Raw genomic sequence first — 16,313 nt, 5'->3', positions numbered from 1 at the left:
ATGCTGCCCATGAGACTTTAACATCAAGCACTTCCTGAACTGTGTGTGAGTGTTCTTGTTCCTCACAGTGTTCTCCGACCCATTATTAAAGTCTGGGAGTCCATATAAGGCTTGAAAGAGGAAAGCATGAATCATATCACAGTGAAAAGACATTTTCGACAGAGCAAGCCAAAAACAGAAGCTTGAGCAAAAACTGCTGCTTCTGGTTCGCAGATGTTCTCAAAGACTTAGCTCACAGTATGCGTTCTAGACCACTCCTGAATCTCCACCACGTTCAGCGGTGTGTGTTTGAGATCAACTTTCCTGGAGGTGAACGCATTAGTGTTTTTCTAAGCTGGGAAAAAAACATCTTGTTAAGTGCATTCGAGGGGCAGGAAGCGCAGTTAGCTGGAGCAGAACTGTGTGGGTGAATAGACGGAATGGATTTCCCTGTGGTTTTAGTGTTCAGCACAACATAAGGAGGGAGACTTTACCCTGCTCAACCTTTTTTCTGAAGCCGAACACACGGACGCATCCGTTAAAACCTCGTTGTTCACGTCTATTAAATCCCAATCGATCTGAATTCCAATTCTATTAATACATTATAATTTGTTATATGTCTTAATTGAGTCATGTTTCAGAATCAAGTTGCTGAGTTCAAAGATTACATTTTTTACCGATCACCGCTTATCGATATCGGCTGATGCTCAAGGCGTCTGCCGTGTCGTGTCTACCGTCTGTTTTTAACTGCTGATCTATACTTAAATAAATAAATAATATTTCTTATATAATACACAATATTAATTACACGAAACCTTTAAGGAAAATCGTCTAAACAAAACATCTTCGAAACCTTCAGAATAAATCAGAACCAAATCAAGATTCCGTTCTAGAGGAATCCGGATACCCTTTAAGCGAGAGAAAAAGACTGCAGCATCAGCACGTGATGAATTCACTGAGCATGTCATTTCTCAAAGATGCTCCATGGCAGTGACTTTAGTTAAACCTTAAGCTTAAACAGTTATGACCTTGAGCTCACATAAATGAGCGTAGGAGTTTTTTCCCCCCTCTTTACGTGTCGGCGAGAAGCGAAGACGTACGTAAGCGCCATGTGAGTCTCCTGGGCGCAGGGCTGAAAATGAAGAAGGTAATAAGCAGAAGCAGCAGCGTTTGCTGACAATGATTGCTCTCCGCCGGTTTGCGGTAAATGTTTAAAGAGGTCTCACTTCCCACCAGGAGGTGGATGTGTATAAAACAAGCCAGATGTGCTTCAGCGAGGGACACTTTCTCACGCTTTGCAGTGGCTAGACTGCATCTAGAAAGATTTGTTTTTTTCCTCTTTAAACAGACCTTGTTAAAAGATGTTTATAATGTGAGCCGTAAGCGGAGCTGCTTCTTATCCTGTCTTTATAAGTGTGAAGGGATGTCACTTTCCCACCAGGGCTCCGGGTACATTACACCGCTCGCTATGCCACACCAGGACCGGGACAGGTAGCAGCAGACTTTAAGCAGCTGTTTCCCACCACAGCAGAGGACACGTGTCTCACGAGCACTCGCAGCACCCTGCTTTTAAACAAGCCGCTTTTTAACGACCTTCCACAAAAAAGGGGCTCAGCAGTTCACGGGTTATTACACACAACCGCTTCTCAGCAGCTTAATACCGTTTGTGCTGCGAGCGAGAAAAAAAGCTGAGGAGTAACGAATGTGGTGTAATAGCACTTATGGCTAATGAAGTGTTCGCATGGGATCGTGTCAGAAATACTCCCATTTTGCATCTTAATGGTTTGTCCTGGTGTGATTAAGATAAATAAAATGCTGAAGTTATTAATACAAAATGCGATATGTACACACAGGCCAACGTTCTTCATGTGTGAGGACGCGAGTGCCGGCTATTAGGACACAACTCTCGCTGAAATCCTGCTCGCTTGTTGCCTCGCATTGTTTGTTTTTTTTTTTTTTTTTTTAAAGAGTCGCTGTCGCATGCGGTTATAATTAGCCGAGTCCTCAAAGACTCCCCTGACGTGTTGGTGTGATGTATTTGAATAGCTGGTGTTATGCTAACATTCACACATCAGCATACACTGTACGTGTTTGATGCCGAGTGTAGACGAGCTTGTTCGGTGAGATGAAGGCGCTCTCAGGGGCTCAGCACAAGTGCAAGGTGATGTGTATTACACAAGTAAATAAATAAATACTGTTTACTGATAAACCTTTATCCTCAGCATTTATTTATTAATTTGTTTGCTCTTTATAATTACACGTCATGGCTGTTGCACAGCGTAGTTTGGAGTGTATTTATCTATTTTTAGCCCCAGGTGGAGTGAAGCTCTCACCCGCTGAAGCCCTGCGTTGGTTAAAGGGGACTGATCACATAACCGCTTGCTGTTCAGCTGCTCCCCAGACTGTCCTACGCTCCGGAATGGAAAGAAACAGACGCTCAGACTGTGAGCTTTATTTTTCCTGGAAGCTTCAAACCTGTGATTATTTGGGGTTCTTTGAGGTTCTTGTCTGCTCTGCAATCAGCGGACTTCTTAAGCCAGAGGATATGAGTTTGGGAAACGACTTCTAATACCATTCTAAATATAACTGTGTCTCTGTCCAATCCCAGCCCTTCCTCTCTCTCTGCCTCGGCCTCGGCCTCTTTCTGTGCCTCTTTCTCTCGCTCTCTCTCTCTCTCTCTCTCTGTCTCGCTCTCTCTCTCTCTGTGCCTCTCTCTATTTCTCTGCCTCTCTCTATTTCTCTATCTCTCTGTCACTCTGACTCTCTCTCTGTGTCTCTCTCTTCCTCTCTCTCTGCCTCTCTCTTTCTGCCTCTCTATTTCTCTGCCTCTCTCTCTCTCTCTCACTCTCTGTCTCTCTTTCTGCTTCTCTCTCTCTCCCTCTCTCTCTCTCACTCTCTGTCTCTCTCTCTCTACCTCTCTCTCTCTCACTCTCACACACGCGCGCACACACACACACACACACATACACACATCCTGTTCTTTCTCAAGTGTCCCGTTTTGCCATAAATTCATCAGAAGGTAAAAATCACACTCCTTCTCTGAGCTGCTGCTCTTCGTCTGTAGCTCGACTCTGCCTCTGCACGTCAACGGTAACGCGATACACCGTGCCAATGCCAGGACTTAGCCATGACTCAGAGCTTGAAAAAATGTTACACACACACACACACACACACACACACACACACACACACACCTTGAGCAAACATCATTTCACAGGCATAATTAATGGCACTAAATGTTCCAGAGAGGCAGCATGTGAACAATACACTTCCTCTTTCATTTCTGAAGAAACGATCACAACCGCACTCGTAACTTTTACCGTCCATGCTAACGTTGTCTGTAAACAAAATAAATCCTATGAGGATAAAAAAGGGTTTACATTCTTTCTGTCAGCGACTGTTACATTTGTTATACAGCTACATCCACGATAGTTTATGTCTGTTATTAGGCTCACTGTAACAGTTCACAGATTCCTCGTTTATTCGGATTTAACAAAGGGAATAAAAAAAAAACTGCTTCTTATTCACTTCCTTATTTGAGGCAAAATGTTCTCTTTGTGTTATTATTATTATATGAAACTATGCCAATGTTGCTGTAAAGTTTTAGCTCGGTCAGATTCAGTCGTCGGTCCCCGTGTCTCCCTGATTAATCTGAACGTATTTTGTGTGTTAAGTGTTTGCGTGTCTTCCTTCAAAATGAGAAGCGCAGAAAAAACTCCATGCCCTGTTTTCCTGTGTGTTTTGTGTTGTCCGTGGCGAAGGGAACAGCCTCATATCGTGACTGTGGACCTGTGCTGCAGCTGCTGGCATGAGATAAGTGAGCAGATGGACTGAGATCAGACATTTGGTTGGGTTTAAAAAAAGACGTAGCTGATAAAAACGCTACGCAAACCGCACTCGACTTTCTCAGCAAGACGTTTAACATTGCTTCTTAAACCTTTCATTTCATCTGAACTCCATCCGACATCTTCGTTATTTAACTTTCTGGGACACGTGTTTAAGGACGTCGTCGTTACTTTGCACTCAATTCCGATTGGTTGGGTCACGAATGACTGGCGTTTCTATAGCAACAGCACGTTCACGCGTAACGTAAGGCAGACGATCCACACGATCTGATCGATTTTAAACATCTTGTAAGATCGACACGCATCCAATTCGTCAGTATGGCGGAATTTTCCGCAAGGAGGTGGTTGGTGTAACTACAAACGTGTCGTCCTGTGTGCAATAAGGCATTTTAATTGTGAGCGAATTCTGTGCTGTAAGAGGAATATACAAAATTTTGTTTGTCCTGTAAGAATGCTGGATATTTATCACCTGTGTACGTTCAGCTGTCTCACCATCTGCGCGTCTGCTGCCGGATCGCGAGCCATCAGGTCAGAAATAGTTTAGTCCGATTTAAACACGCATCACTGTGGCTAGAGTCGCTAACAGACTTAAGCGAGCAGGGTGTCGACACCTCTGAGTGCAGCTGGTGTGCGAGTGGTGTGCGAGTGTGTGTGTGTGTGTGTGTGCGTGTGCGTGTGTGTGTGTGTGTGTGTTGGGTTTACCTACGAACAAACTCCACTCTGTCTTTGAGAGCTGCTCCAGCACATTCCAGGAAGAGGACAAGACACCAAACAGACTGATGGACAGTCGCACTATTCTGTCCCCGACCTAATGGGAGGTATTTCTGCCCCACAGATGTCCCTGTAGGGTGAAATGGCCCCCCATCTGTCACATTTTGAGAGACAATAGAGATTCCCTCGCTCCTGTTCCAGATTGAAGGGCACACGTGCGAGGGCAGCCCTCCCTCCTCCCTCCTTTTCTTCTAACGGTGCTGCTGGGGGGCGTCAGCTTGTGACCCTGAGCGCTGAAAAGACTTAATGAAGAGCATGTGGCACGTGGTTTAGTCTGAGTATTGTATCTCTTTCAAATGGAGACACTGCTCTCTCTCTCATATCTATCTATATATATATATGTGTGTGTGTGTGTGTGTGTGTGTGTGTGTGTGTGTGTATATAAATATATATATATATATATATCTTTTTTTCTTCTTTGTGTTTATACATTGTGTTGTGTATATACTGTATATATTTTTTTTTTATATATTTGCATTATACATATATATATACACACATATGTGTGTGTATATAAAACCAGATTATGGCTGTGCCGTTTATCAATTTATTCATCTTCAAATCACAAATCATTTTAATTTAATGTTAATCGTTTACTTTGTTGGGCTTTTTTTTTTTTTTTTTCTGCACTTTGGTTAGTTTGTGCAACTGCAAACGCAACAAAATAAACAACATGTTCTCCAAGAGCACTTTTATTCATTAGTTCTTTTTCTTTCTGTGATGCAGCAAAAGTCTTCCGTTTAGTGTCACGTTTTGTGCCCACTAGAGCTAACGCTCGTTCAGTTTGATGTCAGATGTTCGAGCTACAAAGCGGTGGGAAAACATGAACACCTACACAAAGGTGCCTCTGTGTTTGCATTATTTTAGCTCGAGTTCTTGACATTTGCCTTAAGCCCCTAACTGTGTGAGCTCTGACTGAAGAAAACAGAGGAAACACCCTGAGAAGTGAAGTGACGCTAAATCAACAAGGCTGATCGTTCAAGCTCACGTTTAAATGTCTACTGATATGGACGCGCGTGAGCACATAGAGACACACGCGAGCAGATACAGACAGACGCCGACATAGACAGACGGACAAATACAGACATGTGGACACGCACAGAAACACAAATACAGACACACATGGACACGCACACACAGATGGACACGCGCGGTGACACAAGGACACACGAGTACACGGGCGGACGGGCAAATACAGACACACACGGACACGGACGGACACACGTACTGACACACACGAACAAATACAGATGCACACGGGGGCAAACGGACGGACACGGACAGGCGGACAAATACAGACACGCGCGGACTCAGACACCTGCGGACACGCACAGAAACACACACGGAAGGATACATGCGGACAAACGGACACAGACAGAAACACGCACATTCACTTGTTAAATCTGTATCACTGACTTTACAGTTTAATGTTTGACAGTTTGACCGACACACCTTGCTGCTATGGCCAATCAGCATCATCACACACACACACACACACACACTGTACAAACTGCAGCAAAGTGTTTTCAAAGCAAAAATCTTTTCTTGTCATCATGTACAAAGCTGGATTGTTAGATACACAGTGTACTTTGGACATCTGAGCCAGCTTATAAACACACACACACACAATGCTGAACATTCACCCCAAAAGACTTAAATGATTTATTTCTCTGTGTTCCTCATGTTTGATTAATTCCCTGATTTAAATTGCTTTTTTTTCCTGATTTCAACATCAAAGTAAATCTATATTTTCCATCATTATGATGAACAGACATCTCCAGGCTGTCCTACAGCATCACGCACAGCATAAAGCCAATAATCTGCACACTCGAGCATCCTGAGTCAGTGAGGGCGCTGACTGTATGTTTTTTCATGTGTGTGTTGTTTACATGGTTATGATCCTGAATCAGTCCTGTGTGTAGCTGCACTGCCTACACAACACTGATGTTCTGGGGTGGAGAGAGTAGTGAGTCAGTAGCATGGGACTGGGCCAGCATTTCTGCCAGGGCTCGTTGCTTTCTGACAGCCGTGTGTGTGTGGAACGCTGACTGAGATTTGTTCTCCCTTAGGTGATGATGAGTGCATGTGGAAACCTGCCTCCTACCCAACATTCCTTGCACAAGCCTCTACTCCATCTCTATTCACTGTATAAACCGTGTGTGTGTGACCTCTGTTCCTCATCTCTGAAGCATTCTACACTTGTCCGTCTCTTGTGATGCGGTCCGATGAATTAAAATACAGCGACGATCTCTTCACATAAAGCTCCTTAGTTTGACATCTGATTCGAACGCATAACGACAACTATTCATTTAACGCAAAAACGTTTAGGAAAAAACTAAAGCCATCTGAACCCCAGCAGCGGCATGAGACAGATAGCAGCAAAAACCACTGATCAGTAGAACAAAGACTCATCCAATCCTGGAACAAGACAGAAATGACTGGAATTGGGTTTTTAAAATGACTTTTTTTTTTTTTTTTTTATTGTTCAAAATGTTATTCATCACATGCACAACCTTACAACATGCATTAAAAAAATGTTCAATTCTCAGTATCACAAATAGAATAAAAAATTCAACTGAGAATAAAGTTAGAATAAAAATAGATGTTAACTGTAGAAGAGAAAAAAGTAAAATATCTAGAAAATAAAAAAAAACACATCTGTAGAGTGTGTGAGAGAGTGAGTGTGTGTGAGAGAGAGAGTGAGTGTGTGTGTGTGTGTGTGTGTGAGAGAGTGAGTGTGTGTGTGTGAAAGTGAGTGTGTGTGTGTGTGTGTGTGTGAGAGAGAGAGTGAGTGTGTGAGAGAGAGAGAGAGTGTGTGTGAGTGTGTGTGTGAGAGAGAGAGTGAGTGTGTGAGAGAGAGAGTGAGTGTGTGTGTGAGTGTGTGTGTGAGACAGTTTAGATTTTAGCTGTGTATTAAAGTCCATGTTATTTAGTCTATCTAGTCTTAGTTATAAAGTTTAAAGCAGTATTTAATGACAGAATAATGGCTATCAGCTGAAACTTCAGGTTTAGGATCAGAAAGAGAAACTTTGGATCATTTCCCCATCTGCATCTGATTCCACTGAACATTCATCTGTCAGTACATCTGTTTACTTCAACGTCATGTCACGTTTTTATTTTTAAACTGGACGACTCTTTGTGTGTGTGTGTGTGTGTGTGTGTGTGTGTGTGTGTGTGTGATGAGCTGCTTTCAGCTACAAGTCATTTACACAACACACACTCTGCTCTTTTCTGTTCTTTATTGATCTCGTCCACTTGGAGTTTCTGCTGCTACACAAAGAGCATCTCTTACGAATCCCACCACAAGAAGAGGAACCTCTCCTGAAATGTCCCCATGATTCAGTGTAAACATCTTTTTCCTGATTAAATCATGTATTAAAGCCAGAGTGTTGGAATAGAATAAGTAAAGATAAATAGTGTGACTTAGGAGGTTAGTGTAGTCATTGTGTTTAATACCCCCATCATGACCGGCCCCATCACCATCACCCTTACTCCTATCACCCCATCACCATCACCCCATCACCACCCCGCCCCATCATCATAATGACTTCCTTGCTTTAAATATAAATGTTTCCCGGCAGCTTTTATGTTTAACCAGAACTCCTATTTTCATCACACAGAAACGCTTGTGTGATTATTTCCCTTCTCACACACACACACACACACTCTCACTCTCACTCACACACATACACACACATACACACACACTCTCATACACACACACTCTCTCTCTCTCACACACACAAACACACGTCTGACTTTCCATTAGCATAATTATTACTGCAGCTAATTTAATTAATGTTTTAAAAACGTCAATCTAACTTAACCTCGTTAACTTAAATATTTTTAAACACAAAAGGGTGCAGTTTTTTTGTTTGTTTTTATCTCCTTAAAACAAACACCCACACACGTTCCAACTCAGCAGGCCTGTCCCCTCTAGGTGAAACGTTGTGTGTTAAAGGGTGCAGAAACTTTAGACGTGCAGCAAAAGAACACCGCTGCCCTGCATGGCTCTTGCACAGGAAACCACACACACTTCTTTTCTCTGCTCCAGCACTTTGTCATGTCGTGTCGTGGAGAGGTGTTTGAGGCGTGTTTGCACAAAAACATGTTTACACTCTACAGCTCTATCAGCAGGGAGCTCGAGAAACCCACATGCTGAAATCCTTTTGTTTGGGGAAAGTCTCAGAATTTAAAACTGTGAGACAGAGAGAGAGTGTGTGTGTGTGAGTGAGTGTATGTGAAAGGGTATGTGTGTGTGTGAGTGAAAGGGAGAGTGTGTTTGAGTGTGAGAGTGTGTGTGTAAGTGCGTGAGTGTGAGAGTGTGTGTAAGTGCGTGAGTTTGAGAGTGCGTGAGTTTGAGAGTGCGTGAGTGGGCGTGAGTGCGAGAGTGGGCGTGAGTGCGAGAGTGGGCGTGAGTGCGAGAGTGGGCGTGAGTGCGAGAGTGGGCGTGAGTGCGAGAGTGGGCGTGAGTGCGAGAGTGGGCGTGAGTGCGAGAGTGGGCGTGAGCGCGAGAGTGGGCGTGAGCGCGATCGAGAGAGAGCGCGGGCGTGAGTGGGCGCGAGCGTGAGAGTGTCTGTGCGTGAGTGTGTGTCTGTGTGTAAGAGAGAGAGTGTGTGAGAGGGTGTGTGTATGTTTGTAAAGGTGGATTAAAAAGAGACATTAATGTGTAGATAATATAGAATCTCTCTTCCCCTCCTTCGGGATCAGGCTGTAAGAAGGGGCCCAGAAACACACACAGTCGGTTCAGTCAGCATCACTGTTCCTCTGTGTGTGGATCAGCTCCTAATCCAGAGTTTAGTCTCACTAAACTCCTCCAGACCAGAGTGATCAGCATAAGGTCATCAGATTTACAACCATTACATGTTGTTGTTTTTCTAAATTTATTACAGTAAACTAAATAAAACACACACATTTGTAGCTTAACTTCGACACGATAAACTTTAGATCACATAAACCCAGATTTTATTTGGTCTTCCAGCAGTCTGTGTGCACTTCACCTTATACCAGGGGTCGGCAACCCGCGGCTCCGGGGCCACAAGTGGCTCTTTCATCCCTCTGCTGTGGCAAGTTATTGACTGTTTTTTAGTTTTCACTTTTCGGGTTTTTGCACTTTGCAGACGGTCCCTTGGAATCTGTTTCTCAGCCATTTGCACATAGAGACTTGTGTATTTTGTCCAACGCGGAGGAAAGATAATTTTGAGGAAAAATTGGGTTGTAGCTGCCTCTCTACATTACTACTATAAAAAAAGAGGTGTTATTTGTGTAGTAACAGCGTTTAGCTCAGGAGTTATTGACTCGGGAAACTCCAATCTGTGAATATGTGGCCAACTTTACTTAAGTGTTAAAATTTTGATGTCATGAATACGAAGAGGACTCAATTAGACATTGAACATTTTATTTGAAAGTAACCTTCAACCCAGCGTCTCTTTGTTAAGGTTAGTTCAAACTGTTCAAAATAGTTTTGTTTGCTTGCAGAAATAAAATTTTGTTTGCTCGGTAGCAGTTCATTGATTTCATAAATGCAACACACTACAGTTTTTTCTATACTTTCCATAAAGGTAAAAACGATATATGCAGTGTTATCTTCATTTTAGATGTCAAAAGGGTTTTGTGGCTCCCTGTGTTTTTTTTTCTATAGGAAACGGGTCCAAATGGCTCTTTGGGTGTTTATGGTTGTCGACCCCTGCCTTATACAGACCTATAGTGGGCGTCGCTACATGCAAATGAGCTGTATTGTGTACGTGCTTCACGTTTTACACGTGATCAAAACACACACTGGAGGACGAAGAAAAGTAGAAAGATTTTGTGAAACTCGTGTTCAAGAATGTGGGTTTTTCTTATACAAATTTTTACACACAAGTTTGCTAAAATATCGACAAATAAGGCATAATATAGAATGTTAATAACCACACACTGGAATATTAATTAGGTATAAACCTTTTCACTTGCCTTGTCTTTTACCTTAGTGATTTATGATGATTTAGTGAAGGCTAAAGTTTAGTTGTAAGCACTAAAGCAGTAAGAGGAGTCTGACTACACGTATCAGGACGCCGCTGCCCCCTACTGACAGGCCGAGCTTCATACGTCAGGCATCAGGATCATTTCACCAACACGATTCGGAAGCACTTGCTTCTGTAGACAAACACTATGCAACTAAAAGTAACATGTAGGCGTAAATTATTTCAGCTTGGAATTGAAGTAATTCTACATTCCACTGAAAATTTATGAAGGGGAAAAACAGCGAAACTCCATCCAGGGTGTATCCTGCCTTGATGCCCAATGACGCCTGAGATAGGCACAGGCTCCCCGTGACCCGAGGTAGTTCGGATAAGCGGTAGAAGATGAATGAATGAATAACAGCGAATGCACGAACGGTGCAACTCTGCATTAGTGACACATTAAAGATTGGGTCTCCGATGTTTGAAAGCCAATGTTGACATTTGAAATCACCAAAACAAACAAGCCCCTAACCCAAATGGGTCCCACCCCTGTATTGATAGCTCCGCCCCAGATAGCTCCCGCTCCTTCAGTTCTCTCCAGCGCTGGAAAGCTGATCCTATATTAACACGGTCCTACTTCTTTCCTTATCGTAAGTCTTTCTTCGCTTTCTTTCTTTGTTTTTATCCTCCATGTCAATGTTAAAACCGCTTTCTGCTAATGTCACACATGCGCACTGAACACTCTCTCTGCCCATATTGACAAGACACGTCTCTTTCTGCTCATTGGCTACACGTTTGTTTTGTTTTAGTTTTGTTTGTCGGCCCAACGCAGTTTTCTGAAGCATTTCTCAAACAACGGAGACCCCACTTTTAAGATAGTGCCTTTGTGTCAGGAGCGATTCGAATTCCCTGTTGCAGTCGCACCGATCTGAAATGTAATCACTGTCCAATCCCAGCCTGGAGTTGTACCAAGGGGAGGGAATGTAATCAGAGAAACTCATGAACAAAGGAGACGCCACAGCACTGAATGTTTTCCCGGTGTACGCAGGGACCTGTTCTGACCCTTGGACACGATTCATGTTTACAATGTGGACCACACCCGAGTATTCAAGTTTATTTGTATTTATTTTATTTGTATAGTGCTTTTTACAATGGACATTGTCTCAAAGCAGCTTTACAGAACATAAACATAGAGCAGAAGGTAAACTTGGAGTATCACCTCCAAGAGTTATGTATGAATATTAAACTTTTTATTTTTCATCCATATCCAGAGTCACCATCAGTCTTCACTCAGGATTGAATCAGTGGTTGTGTTTTTTGTTTTTTCTCCGCTTTGAAAAGCAGGAAGAGAAGATGATCTCTTTAAATCCAGGGTTGTGTGATAGGTTGCTCGCATTTTATACACACACACAAACACCATTAAACAATCATGCAGTTTTTTTTGTCAGACATCATTTTTGTGCTGAAAACAAAGTAAAAGCCGGAAGTCAGAATTCGCCAGCCTGGTTCTGAGGCTGCTGAAATTACAGCCTTCGTGCGTTTGAGCTACACGGCCGCAAAAGCGCGGACGGCTTTACATTAGTCTTTTGTTTGCAACACGCTAGCTGGCTAACTGATGAGTGATGCATGCTGTAAAGTAGAAGTATGTGCTACTGTGTTAATTGTTCGTGCTTGGAGCAGCAGTCCGGATTTCACGAGTTTCTGAGTAGTAACTTGGAAAATCAGACCTATGACTAGAGAAAAAGAAACAAAAAAAAAGAGCTCACTCGAATGCCCTCGACCTGGACTTCAGCACATGACCTGATGTCAACATGGCACCCAGGGGAACTTTTTAACTACTGTCCCAGTCTCAAATCCTTTTAGTGCACCGGAATCCCACAATGCACCACAGAAACCATGGATCGTCACTCCATGTTTACTCACAATGTTCTCTTGGTGGACATCTGGACCTCATATTTTCTGACGCTTCTCAGAAGTGAACTTTATTCAACGCGGTTTGTTAGAGTATCGATTTTTAAGAGCTTAATGATTAAAGTGCTCATAAAGTGTTTCATGAGTTGCTCTAAACACGATCTTAAAAACGATCGGCCGCACGTGTTAAGGATAAATGCCAGCGGTGGTGCGAGAACGTAGTCGTGCCACCAGAAATCGAGTCATCAAAGTCCTAGCGTGTAAGACCCTGTAACCTATAAGACTTTCTGAGCTTCTGGAAAATGTCCATATTTTTATTTTGGGTCCCTTATAAAATAGTGAAGTCATACAAGTCAAACTGGTTGTGTGGAGGATTGTGTAATTCCAGTATCACGCGATCACACATACATGCCACCGTTTTTGCCCCTTTGTCTTCTGCTGGTATGCCAGTTCTCCCATCCCTTTTAATAAGCATGCCATTGTCTTGTTCAGACCCAGCGAAGTTTCTGCCCAACCTGTCCGGACACGTTTCAGCAGCTGGCCTAAATTTGTACCCTTGCGCAGTTCTGCAACTCTTTTCATCATGTGTTGGTTTCGGTTTGAGTGACTCATGGAATGTCGGAGCTATGTAAAGAGGGGGAAGAGCTTCCAGTCTAACTTTTATGAAACCTCTCACACACAAAAACACAGCAGCAGACGATGCACCGCTCCGGTCTCAGTTCCAGGGTCTGATGAAACAGGATTAAGCAAATCGCTCTAAAGACGTTTTAAGGTTTATGACAAGTCCATTAACACAAACTTTGCACACACTTCTGAGGAATTTGCACACACTTTGTTTTACAGTCTTCAGTGGAAACACTTTCTTACAGTGAGTTCAAAAGTGTTTCAGCTTCAGGAATGTCTTCAGGACAGAGGATGAGAAGGGTAACTAGAATTAACAAGTATTTTGGAGCAGATTGCTGTGGGATTTCAGGCTCGCAGTAACTCCACTGCATCACAGCGTCCCATCACTGATTATTTCCCTCTGACAGCAGCTCCTTTACATAACACTGTGAAATATCAGTCTGCACTACTGTAGTGATTATTAATGATGAGTATGGAGGCAGTTTTGAGTGTGTGTGTGTTTGCAGTCTTCTTTACGGTAGTAACTCTTTCCGTCTTCTCCTCGTTGGCCCTCAGGTTGCTCCAGGCCTTCATCGGTGCTGCATGGCCAAGGAAACCTCACAGAGACCAACCGCGGCTCCTTCCCTGTGGGCACGGTGCTGCAGTACAGCTGCGATTCAGGATACACACTGAGCGGCGAGAGCGTCATCACGTGTATCGCACCAGGACACTGGTCTTCTGCCCCACCGCACTGCCTCAGAAACGATGGTGAGTCTCACACACTGCTTTCAGCGTAGACCGTTCGGCTTAAACGCCATGGGACGTTTTGTTCCTGAACTGCCGGCTAAATATATATCAGATTGATTTTTTTTTTTTGTTAGTCATATCATTTAATATAGTCCATAACATTACAATTTTTATAGTTCAGGACGTGCAAACCTTTACAGATTTTATTAAATATTTTATTATTATTTATTTATTTTTCAATTTAATATGAATATTATCTGGTTACTTATTACCTTATTATCTATTTTATTTAACAATAATAATAACAATAATAATAATAATAATAATAACAACAATAAATAATACTACTAATTATACTGTTTAATATAAATAATTGAATTTCAATACATAAATGTATCAATTTGAACTATTAATACTGTAAATATTTACAATAATTGTAATTTAATATATTTATTTTATTCTGTTATTCATTCTATTAACTTTTTGTTTATTTCTTTTATTTATTTATTTATTTTTAGACTTTATAATACAATTTCATTTCTCTTTGGTGTTGCCTTTGTTTTTCTTCCCTAATGCTTTTGATTTATTTTCTTTCTGCACATTATTATTAGTAGTTTTTATTTATTTATCAGTTTTTATTATTAGTTTTTATTATCATTAAAGTGGTCTGTATTATTGCGTGTCGTGCAGTGTGTCGTCCCCCGAGTGAGCCGGAGAATGGGGGCTACATGTGCCACCCCTCGCCCTGCCCCAGGTTGACCGAGGGCACAGTGATCGAGTATTTCTGTGACGAAGGCTACACGCTGAAAGGATACAGATACCACACATGCAGGAACGGAGACTGGGACTCTGCAGCGCCCATCATCTGTCACCTGGGACAGGGTAAATTACCCTGTTCACTCTTCTTTCATTTCTAATTCCCTTTTAGACAGAACGGCATCCCGTTCCCTCGTTACATAGCTTATAAGATTACAGTATTATGGGATGTCTTCACTGCATTCTCCTTCTGGTGCACATACAGCCCTGTTCGATCTCAGAAAACTTTTAAGAAAGATGTGAAATGAAAATACACATTATTTTAAAACTGAATCTTAAATATACACGATTTATATTTTCAGAAACCAGATTTAACTTCAGCTGCACATTTCTTAAAGTGTAATGTCTAAAGGTAGAATTCTAACTCCAGGTTTCCCCCTACGTCACACGATGAAGGTCATTTGACTGAAAAATGCAAATTTGTCGTTTTACTGACGTGTGTGTGTGTGTGTGTTCCTCACAGGAAAGGAAGATCGCTCTTCTCTCGGTATGCCAGCTCTCTCTATCATGGCCTCAACTGCCAGCTCTGTCGCACTCATCCTGCTGCTTGTCGTCCTCTTCGTCCTGCTGCAGCCTAAACTCAAATCCTTCCATCACAGCAGGTCTGACACTGACCTCCTCTCTCTCACACAGTTTCAGACTAGTTCTGCTTTTACATCACCACGGCGAAGCCTGAAACGTGATGTGTAGCACCACCTGGTGGCCATATATAACCATCGTTCATATATTTTCATTATATTGAAATTATTTACTGTAGAAATTTAAAATGTTTTGTATTGACCCTCTTTAATTAAGATGAATTATTGGGGCTGTTGTAGCCAGGTTTAGCCGAGCTTTTTACATTTACAAAGACGCATCAGATATAAACATCTGTAATAAGTCTCAGGGTGGATTATATATTCAGTTTAGTGTGCACAGATTCACACTTTTTTTAATCTTCTTCTGCCGTAGACGTGATCAGGGCGTATGCGGCCAGGCGCCTTCTGTCATCGTAGAGGGAGTACAGGTCTCTCTTCCTTCGTACGAGGAGGCGGTGTACGGCAGCGGCGGCACGGCAGCTCCTCCCCCGCAGTCCCGCGTGAACATCGTGCTCTCCGAGGGGCCGCAGACGGAGCCTTCTGCTTCAGAGATCAGCCAATCCCGAGCCGAGCACAGCCTCCCCTCAACCTCCACTCCTGCACGCTCCTGTCACGCAGAAACCGTGCTTGTTCACCAGGACCCCTCTACCTCCTCTCCATCCTCATCCTCCTCCTCCACCTGGGTGTCGGAGCAGCGCGGGGCAGCAGCAGCAGCACGTAGGCCAAGCAGCACGAGCAGCGACCAGCACAGCCTGCTCTCGCTTACCTCCGTAGAGGAATATGGAGACGGTACGGTTCTGATCACTTTAAAGACAAAATACTGTCATTTACTTGTCATTTATATTTTTATTTATAGGGTGGGGTTAGACATACGTGTGCAAAGTAAAGTGACGTTTTTTTTGTACACCTGCTGGAAGGAGTCTCCAGCGTCAGCACGTTGTAACAGTCAGAGGTAAAGCTGTAACGTTCCTCATGAACGACACGTTACACCTGCTGTTCTTATGAATCAGAGGGAAAATGCCTAAACGATTCATCGATCCAATACCGATTCATTTGAAGAGTCACCGAGCAAATGAGGAGGAATCCTGGCCCTGAACAAAAGATTTATTGATTCAACGATT

The 16,313-nt window shown here is 42.8% G+C and overlaps 1 protein-coding gene across 2 annotated transcripts in view; it reads left to right on the top strand.

Moving 5' to 3' along the window:
* The window catches only part of susd6 (sushi domain containing 6), a 31,639-nt gene that overhangs the window by 12,303 nt on the left and 3,023 nt on the right, over nucleotides 1–16,313 (top strand). For both annotated transcript variants that reach the window (XM_060866112.1, XM_060866111.1), the window contains exons 3-6: nucleotides 13,628–13,819; nucleotides 14,489–14,680; nucleotides 15,078–15,216; nucleotides 15,566–15,981. In XM_060866112.1, coding sequence (XP_060722095.1) covers nucleotides 13,628–13,819; nucleotides 14,489–14,680; nucleotides 15,078–15,216; nucleotides 15,566–15,981 — 939 coding nt within the window. The remainder of the gene's footprint in view (nucleotides 1–13,627; nucleotides 13,820–14,488; nucleotides 14,681–15,077; nucleotides 15,217–15,565; nucleotides 15,982–16,313) is intronic.

The sequence above is a fragment of the Tachysurus vachellii genome, chromosome 3 (assembly GCF_030014155.1).
Source record: "Tachysurus vachellii isolate PV-2020 chromosome 3, HZAU_Pvac_v1, whole genome shotgun sequence".
Classification (NCBI taxonomy): Eukaryota; Metazoa; Chordata; class Actinopteri; order Siluriformes; family Bagridae; genus Tachysurus; species Tachysurus vachellii.
The sequence above is the reverse complement of the archived record's forward strand: the minus strand, read 5'-3'. Positions and strand labels throughout refer to the sequence as shown.